Source organism: Simochromis diagramma, unplaced genomic scaffold (genome assembly GCF_900408965.1).
Source record: "Simochromis diagramma unplaced genomic scaffold, fSimDia1.1 OVJJ01000252.1, whole genome shotgun sequence".
Taxonomy (NCBI): Eukaryota; Metazoa; Chordata; class Actinopteri; order Cichliformes; family Cichlidae; genus Simochromis; species Simochromis diagramma.
The window spans coordinates 50,890-60,846 of NW_024386879.1; the positions used below are offsets into that span (position 1 = coordinate 50,890).

General features: G+C 40.1%; 1 protein-coding gene across 1 annotated transcript; it reads right to left on the reverse strand.

Moving 5' to 3' along the window:
* Window positions 1-4,755: 4,755 nt before the first annotated feature.
* LOC120733577 (tripartite motif-containing protein 16-like) lies at window positions 4,756-7,033 on the reverse strand. Its single transcript, XM_040031876.1, has 2 exons — window positions 7,022-7,033; window positions 4,756-6,585 (listed from the first exon to the last, which is right to left on the reverse strand). The coding sequence occupies exons 1-2, from the start codon at window positions 7,031-7,033 to the stop codon at window positions 4,882-4,884; spliced, it is 1,716 nt and encodes a 571-aa protein (XP_039887810.1). The 3' UTR covers window positions 4,756-4,881.
* Between the last annotated feature and the right edge of the window lie 2,924 nt (window positions 7,034-9,957).

The window sequence follows — 9,957 nt, forward strand, 5'->3', positions numbered from 1 at the left end:
ATTTCAAGTCCTTTCGAGTCTTTAAAAAAAACACGAAAAAAAGAATGTTGCAGTTATGCTAAATGTAAATATTAGACCATGTAATTTTTAAATCTCTGTTTTTCTCAACACATGACAAAATAGTGAACTTAGAAAATATACACAAATTGTGAAATTGCACCTCTTTAAAATGCAGCTCAATTAAACCTAGCTCCAAGAATAATTTTCACCGACAGTTCTGAGATAAGCTGCATGTTATTCTTGGATGCGCTTGTAGGACCGGCTTTATAACCGTATGATATTTATAATCATACGGTTCTTGGAGTGAGTGCATACACTCATGAAGTTTAGTAACTTCAGGTCACTGCAACAAGCCCAGGTACAGTTTACCGACGGATGGGTGCAGGACCTTGAAATGCACCGTGTAGAAAGTAAAGACCATCGTACGTATCATAAGTTTACCAGTCTCACAAATCGTCGTCATAAATACACAATCGTTAACCGTTTATTTATAGGACCTTTGAGCTCAATGGTAATTAATTAGCAGTGGAAATAATTTCTGGTAGCATCACAGAAATGTAGCAGTGACAATAATATTGTATGCTGTAATCGTACTGGGCAATTAGTGATACAAAAAACCTGTTTTATCCTGTGAATAAAAGTATATGTTTTTGTCAATGTACCATAATAACAGAAGCGAAACACAATATTGTGTCAGGACAATTCACTATTTATGCACAATAAACAAAGGAGCATAGCGCGACAATTTCTGTTCAGCGCCAGACTTGCTTGTAACCTATATCACCAATTATGTTATGAAAATGACGCATTAACTACAAGAGCAGACTGACCTGTGTGGAAATGCTTGGAGCAGACTAACCTGTGAGCTGGAGTGTTCTGGGACGTTATATTTGGTCTTTGAATGGCTGCAATCCAGTCGGCTCTTTGTTACTTCGGAAACATGGCTCGAACAATTTCTCTTCAACGACGTAATCCGATAACAACCGATCTCTTTACCCGTCGGCTTCCCGTGGCTGCCATGCGACCGGCTATTGCAGTTAATAATACAACAGCTTCTTGACATTTTTGTGTTTCTTTTTATCGCTGTATAACTGATTTTAATTGAAAGCCTGCGTGCGCTAGTACCGCTTGCCACGAGTTCCCAGAATCCTTTGCGGTTTTACCCCTGAATGACGTCACATTTTCAATCTCTATATAATATGCATGTTAAATTTTATATTTGGGGTAAAATATCAAGTCTTTTCAAGTAAACCGGTTCAAGTCCAATTCAAGTCCCAAGTCATTGTTGTAAAAGTCCAAGTCAAGTCACAAGTCTTAGAACATTTTTTCAAGTCAAGTCTAAAGTCATAAAATTAATGACTCGAGTCTGACTCGAGTCCAAGTCATGTGACTCGAGTCCACACCTCTGGTAGTGAGAGCAGCGGAGAGGATCATGGGTACTTCTCTTCCCTCCCTCCAGGACATCTACTGCACCCCCCTCACCTGGAAAGCCCTCTGCATCACAGGTGACTCCACTCATCCATCCAACACCTTCTTCAGTTTGCTGCCATCAGGAAGGAGACTGAACAGCCTTCGGGCCAGAACCAGCAGACTGAGCGACAGCTTCATCCATCAGGCTGTCAGGATGCTGAATTCACTCCCTGCTCTCACACACGAACTCCAGACCTGCATTAACCTCTTTCCTCTGAACCCCCCACCCCCCAAACATATGAACTCTGACCCAACACTATTACTTTTTCACTGACCGCCCCACCCCCACTTGCACACAAACTTGTCCACAATCACTATGATTGTGTTGGACACTGCTGTTTAAATAACTGTATAGTATTGTATTGTGTTGTGCATAAAACTTTTATTTTATTTTAATCCTTTTATCTTTATATTGTTTTAGTGTACACTGGGGGCCATGGGAGGATTGCAATTTCAAATTCTTGTGTATGACTGTACGTATATGGTCCTTGACAATAAAGCTGACTTTGATATAAATCACACTTCTGTGTTTAACAATTACAACACTTGATGCTGTTTTTCTGATTCAGGATTATGTGTGTGATGAGTTGGCCACACAGTTCTTATCTTTCTGCTTCAGACACACACAAAACTGCTGAGGTTGAAGCTTCAGTCTCTTTCTACCCCAGGTCTCACCACATTTCCAAAATGTAAACTCTGAGTCTCATAAGAAATGTGGTTCAAAAAGATGTGCTGATCTATGAATGCATCCTTACTGAAAGCTAAAGATGTCCAGCAGACAAAAACAGCAGCTGAATGAACAGTTATCATGAGCGAGTGTACAAACACTATCACAGGAAATAACAGAAATAAACTGGAGTTTCCATTTATACCTGTAGTATTTTTTCAGCTCCATGTCATCTTCCAATATGTCAAAATATGATTTCATTGTATCTTAAACAAATACAAACTTCTTTCTTCCCCCCAGAGAGCCAACAGTTTACTATCAGAACTGAGGCTGATCATTAACAGGGAGCAGCAGGTAACAAGGTCATCAGCAGTGGAGGAAAGTATGGAAGTAATACTCAGCTTCATATTTGAAGATACTCGAGTATCTTAGCTGCAGGTCTGGAACAATGGTTTTATTTCCTTTCCCATTAAACATCTCACACAGCCCCTCATCTGTGACCCTTAGCAAACCCACTGGATATCTACCTGCACATAAAGGAGATCAGATCAGTTCCATCTAGACCAGCTGTAACAGGAAAATGCTGCTTACACTTTGATGCATCACTTTCAGTTTGTCATATAAGACAATATATCAGATTGAGGCATTATTTTCCTGCAGTGAGTAAATCTACTTTGTACTTTACTCTTTTCTTTTAGGTAAAGGCTCTAAACAGCACTTGTACACTGTGGAAATCCCATAAGAACGTCTCCTGAACTCTGAAAAATAACAAAACAAAGACTAAAAGGAGGTCATGGGTGCTGATGATGATGATGATGATGATGAGGAGGAGCAGCATGCATTTAAAAGGTGACTGATGTCCTAGAATACAACAGAACAGTGTCTCTACAAACTTATGAAAACATGACAGTCTTGCATTAGTTTGTATTCTTATGATTTCAAAAAACGAGGGAAAAATCACCTTGAAATGCACAATTCCTTTTTGTTATTTCTTAGTGTGTGACGTATTTTATTGGCTTTATGATTGGTGCAAACAGTTTCCTGATTCATAATGGAAATAGATTTTAGACACAGGAGGAACACGCAGTGATCAGCAGGAGCAGCTTGGAGTCCAGTCTTCTTCACACTGAGGAGGGACATATATGCAGGAACAGTTGTCATAACTGTTACAACCACCAGATGGCGAAAGAGTCCCACTGCAACTTTAAGCCATGAAGGATGTGTCTTGATGTTTGCTTGTGATAAATCTGCTTTGTGTGAGTCTTTTTCAGAGAGTAACAGTAATATGTCTGATTATATGTCTTTAATCAGTAAAGTCTTGCTTTGCTAGAAATAAATAAATAATAAAATTGTAAACATGCAGCTGTATGTTAGAAGTCAAAGGGTCCTTAAGTCTTCTGTAAATTGACGGGGATCAAATGAAGGACACAAGTATCTGTTCTTACTCTAATAAATGCTGCTTTAATATCCAACAGACTATTTTCCTTCCTCATCAGCAGTAAACAGCTCGACTGCGTCTGTGCATTTGTGTCCTCCATACTTGTTTCCACAGACATCTCAGGCTTGATGCCACGATGCAGTGTAGAAACCTGACAACCCTCTGACTCATGTTCAAATGTTCAAGGACATTTCTCAGGATCATGTATGACCCCTGTTTGACATTTGGACTTTCATTAATACTATTTGTGTTTCTGAGTCATTTTTGTGGAGACTTCTGTCCAACGTAGTGTCCAAATGAAGCCTGAAGCTTTTCTTCACCCTCTTGTCAGATGGTCAGCAACAAAACTCTGTTCCAACCAATGTCTGATAAGAGATGAGACACAGCAGCTGAGCAAATGATCATTTCATGCTGAAGACATCCTCAGACAGAATTAAATACATACATAAACACAGCCTGGTGCCAATAACACAGCTAATGACACTGCTGTATCACTGGCTTTACTGATTAAAGACCATATCTGAAGGAAATCTTTGAACACAACAGAAAGTGACCTTTTAAACCTGCGACACTGATGCTGCATTCAAGGACCATTACAAACATTTGAAAGGACTTAAGAACATGAAGAAAATGTGACTTGTTTCTCTGTAATGAAGCTGTTTCAGTGAAGAAAGTTGAAAGGTCACAGAGCGACTGCTGAATCTTCTGCTCTAAACATGAACTCTGAACTTTGTGATGCTTCAGGAGGAAAACTGCTTCAGTTATTCTCTCAGATTAGTTTCATATTTTCTGCATCAGATTTGAGTGAGATCCTGGAATGAAGACAGAAGAAAAGACTTTGTTCAAAGTTTGATTTATAGTCAAACCTTCCAGTTTATTCACACAATAAAACATCAACACAATATATGAATTCATTCATTAAAATCACAGTTTTTCCTCATTTGTTTGATGATTTTGACAAAAACAAACACAAACACACACACATGGTCTGCCATACTCATAAAGAGAAATGTCGACATTTTTCAAGACAAATATTCCAGAAACATTTAGAGGATAGAGAAGTTTACATTTTCATGTGGAGAAATATTTTAGTAAATCAAAATGATGATGAGCAGTGATAGCCTCCATAAACAGTCACAGGAAAGATCTCCTTTAAAAACTCAGAAACATCAAGAGAACAACTAGAAGATGTGGAGGTACCACCCATAATGTTTGACTGACAGCTGATCTCTGTGCAGAAATGATGGAGAGAAAATAAAATGAAACTAAAATACAGATTTAAACCCACAATATGAAAGACTTCAGTCTATTTCAATTTGATCAACTCAGCATCTGTTTTATAATTACCCAATATATCTGTGTAAACCATCAGTCCAGCATAGAGCGGCTGAGTGAATGTGGTCTGGACTCTGTGGAGGAGAGTCATGGTTTCAGAGACGCTGTAGAAGGACAAAATACCTGCTCTGTGATCCAGGTACACTCCTACTCTGGAGGAACGAGGACCTGAGACACGAGTTTGGATGTTGTTGTACCAAAATGTAAAACTGTTGTTGTTACAATCTAATGACCAAGATTTGTCATTATGTCCAAATCCACATTCATCTCCTTTTCTGCTGATATTCTTGTATGCGGCTGCTACATAAGCTCCTCCCCCTCTCCACTCCACCTCCCAGTAACAACGTCCAGTCAGACTCTCTCTACTCAGGACCTGTTTATACGAAGTGAATCTTTCTGGATGATCAGAATAAGACTGTTGTTTATTCATTAATGTTGCTTTTCTGTTCTCCTCTGATAATAACAGCTGTTTGTGTGCTGTGTTTGGATCCAGTGTGATTTCACATGAATATTTTAAGAATCCAGCTCTGGTCTTTGGCTCTGCTGGATCTGACAGTAAAACATCCACTTCAGTGACTGTCAGTGAGATGTTTGTCCATTCCTCTCTCAGAATGTCCTGTAGTTTATCTCTGACCTCTGACACAGCTGCTGTCACATCCTCAAAGTAGCTCAGAGGACGGATATTGATGCTGGATGAGTCTGTAGACTCACTGAGTGCTGACAGTGAGGGGTAGTTGTGTAGAAACTGGATGTGATCCTCTGTGTGTGAGAGCTGCTTCAGCTCAGCATCTTTCCTCTTCAGCTCAGTGATCTCCTGCTCCAGCTTCTCCTGAAGCTCTTTGACTCGACTCACTTCAGTTTCCTGCTGGGATCTGATCTGCTGCTTCACATCAGAGCTTCTTTTCTGGATGAGATGGATCAGCTCAGTGAAGATCTTCTCACTGTGCTCCACTGTTTGATCAGCAGACTGATTGATGGCCTCCACCTCCTGTTGAAGCAGCTTCACATCTTTCTCTCTCTCCTGGATTCTCTGCTGGATGTTTTGTCGACTCACCTCCAGCTCTCTCTGCCTCTCAGTCCTTTCTGCTGCAGCTGAGACTGTGTCGTGGCCTTTATGTTCATCCACAGAGCAGAGATAACAGATACTCTGCTGATCAGTACGGCAGAACATCTTCATCACCTCATCATGACGAGAGCAGATCTTCTCCTGGAGCTTCTTGGAGGGCTCCACCAGCTTGTGTTTCTTTAATGGAGCCACATCATAATGACGCTGAAGGTGTTTCTCACAGTAAGATGCCAGACAGACTAAACAGGACTTGAAGGCTTTCATTTTTCTTCCAGTGCAGACATCACAGGCCACATCTTCAGGTCCAGCATAGCAGTGATCAGCAGGAGCAGCTTGGAGTCCAGTCTTCTTCAGCTCCTCCACTAAATCTGCTAACATGGTGTTTTTCACCAGGACAGGCCTCGCTGTGAAAGTCCTCCGGCACTGAGGGCAGCTGTAGATTTTCTTCTTTTCCTCTTCATCCCAGAAGCTTTTAATACAGTTCATGCAGTAGCTGTGTCCACAGGGAATAGTCACCGGATCCTTCAGTAGATCCAAACAGACTGAACAGCAGAATTTTGTTTGATCCATTTGATTCATGTGCTGTGCCGTTTCACCGTCTCTCAGTGACTGTCAGACAGTTTCACTTCCTCTGAACAGAAACAACCTCTGTGCTCTGAAGGGAAACAGATCTCTGCTCTTGTTCACCTCCTACAGGAAATGAGGCTCACCAGCAACTGCATTTACACCATGTTGTTTAGACCCATCCTGATACAGACACATCTGTGAAGGGAGGCACTAAAGAAATATTCTTACAGAGCGACCAAGAGCCAATCACATGATGCAGGGTGTGGTATGTTTGGTTACAACATGCAGTAACAAGTCTGACCCAGTTAAAGTTTAATAGTTTATCTTTACTTGGATGTTTGAAATGTGACAGTCAACACTCAGCGAGTTCATTCTATATTTCAAAAAGTTCAGCAAAGTTTAGGATGCTGTGATGAATAAAAATAAATGACACTTTATATTTTGACATTTTCTAATCTTAGTTCATTCTCACACTTACAGAATGATGCATGGGAACAACTGACTCCACTAAATCAAACCTATGTTCAAATGAGATTATGATCATTAAATAGTAACAAATATTTAAATTCAGCAATAACAAATGCAGATCGGTCCACAGTGTTCACAAAAACAAACAAACAAACAAACATTATTTTGTAGTTTTTCCTGTGTACACAGTCACAGTGGAATTTAAAAGAAAACATCAAGATGTGCTTGAAAGGAAAACTTTCAAGTTTAATTCAAAGGTTTTAGTCAAATTTTTTCATGAACTGTTTAGTAATTTTTGTTTTTTACAAAGTGTCCATGTCAGTAATTCATTTGAATGTATTTTGGTCTTAAACTGATCCAGTAAATGTAACTTTGCCTCACCTACTTAACCGAGTATTTTATTAAATATCAGTATTTTTTATTCAGGTTTGGGAAAAATACTTAAGAGTACACACTCCAGGACCGTTAAAATGAAGGTGGTGAGGAGATGTGCTGGATTAATCCCTGGCCAAAGGTATCATTCTTAATTCAGACTACTGGACGAGCTCCATCAGCCTTTTGTGAGGTCTGTTTAAAGTTGACTCAAAAAAATTGACAGCAGCTTCCTGCAGTGGACTGTATGCACAGAAACACATGGTCATATATGCAGCTGTAGCAAGCTTGCAGTCATTTTAAACAGACTTGTTACTCTAATGTCTGTCTCTGTTAGTGCTGCGACAGACTGGTGACCTGTCCAGGTGTACTCTACCTATAATCACTTGGACAGGCCCTAGTCCCCACCCACCCACCAACCCTCCCACTGTGACCCTGAATTAAATATAAAAAAGAAAATGGATCGATAGGCTGACATTTTTTTAAAAATTGTTCAAGAAATCTGAGCTGTTGCTTTGTCCTTGGATTTTGTGGTATTAATATTAGAGCAACCTTTCTCACAGAATTCCTACAATAAGCCATGTTACCTGAGATTATTCCTGTATTTACCTGAAGGCCCTGACAAATGTGCTGTGTACATGAAGGATGGGAATCAAATCACTACAGTTAAGGAACCTGTTCATATTTATTTGATGAACCAATGATTGTCTATAAGTTTGTGATCCATCTTTGATTACTGATTCCAAGATGGTCTTTACGGAAATCCTGTTTGGCTTTTTAAATTTTATTTCCCTTTTTCAGTTTGCCAGGGCAGCTCTCCACAGTCACTGTCCACATGGGTCACTGGGAACTAGAAGCACTCTGCTAATGTGTGTGACCAGCAACCTCCAGCATCCACCCAGTCAGCATTTACCATCGCCCTGCTGGATATTTGTTTTTGTCTGTGACTGGAGGGTCAGATTTTTTTTGAGGTTGGAGGAACAGCCTCACACTTGCAGAGGTGAGTCAGTTTTCAGAGGTCATCTAAAATCCTCCCACCCTGGTTTTTATGAAGTAGATCTTATTATGTGAAACAATAATATTTCTCTTCCTCTTCCCCCTCTACACATCTGACTTCAGGTACAAGTCTCAGTCATGTCATCTGCAGAAATTCTCGGATGACTCTGCCATTGTGGGTTGTATCAGGGATGGTCAGGAGGAGGAGCGCGGGAGTGTGGTGGACAGCTTTGTCGAGTGGTGTGAGCTAAACCACCTACAACTTAACATCACAAAGACAAAAGAACTGATCATGGACTTTAGGAAGCATGCTCCTCCTCCTACCGCAGTCACCATCAGAGGGGGCTGATGTAGAGATCGTTGTAACAGTTGGTGAAATGTTATTATTTGACCACAAGGCGGAGCTCTTGTAATGATAATGTAATTAACGCATTTTATTTTGTATGTTTTATTTTTGTGTTGAGCATGTTAACATTTTCCTTTTTTTTGCCTACCGGATTGGTGTACAGTTAATTTGGTACATGGAAAATAACCGGTTAATTTTGTAAGTATAAGGTAAGGGCAGAGGTCACTTCCTGTTTTGGGAAGTAAGGTCAGAGAAGCTGCTCATGTTGACGGTCTAGCCGTGTGAATGTTAAAGAAGAAATAAGCCCTAAGTTCCAATTACACCGGTTTGTCTACTTGCAGGCCAAAGTGGTATGTTTGTTTATATTTTGTGAATTTTATATTGTAATATGTTTAATGCTGAAATATAATTTTCTTGTACATTTGTATTCACCAGTTCTACGGTGTACCTGTGTACGTTAAGAGAAGCACAGTAAACATCAGTAAAGAAGAACTCTCGTGTCTCTCGTGTATGTGTACAAGCCGGCATAATCGTGGAGGACTACCAGTACCTGGGGGTACACTTGGACTGTAAACTGGACTGGACCAAGAGCACCAATGCTGTCTTTAAAAAAGGGCAGATTCGGCTTTTCCTACTGAGGCGGCTCAGGTCCTTTAATGCTTGCAGGAAAATGCTGACCATGTTCTATCACTCTGTGGTAGAGAGCGCTGTGTTCTTTGCAGCTGTGTGCTGGGGCAGTGGGGTGAAGACAGCTGATGCCAACAGACTGAACAAAGTGATTAAAAAGGCTGGTTCTGTCCTGTGTCACGTCCTGAGACTATTACCAATGTTATTCTGTTTCCCTTCCAGACCGTGCAATATTACCCAACAGTACCTTATTGAATATTTGTTTCATCCCTCCATCATATGCTGCTACTCCCTTTATTCAATTGCACAATAATATGTCACTTTATAGAATCGCCTGCACTGATAGTTAAGTTATTTATTCTCCAGGATATAGTTATATATATTACTTCGTTAGAGTTATTTGATACTATGTCTTGCACTATCCTACTGTATATTACTGTACACTACTGTTCTTATTGTATATATTGTATATCTTATTCATCTGTTCCTCTGTCTCTCCTGCTGCTTTGAGCATGTACACGACAAAAGAATTTCCTGATGATGGGACCACATCCTCAGCATCTCTGAGTTTGTTTCTTGGTTATTATTCATACACAGTAATGTGA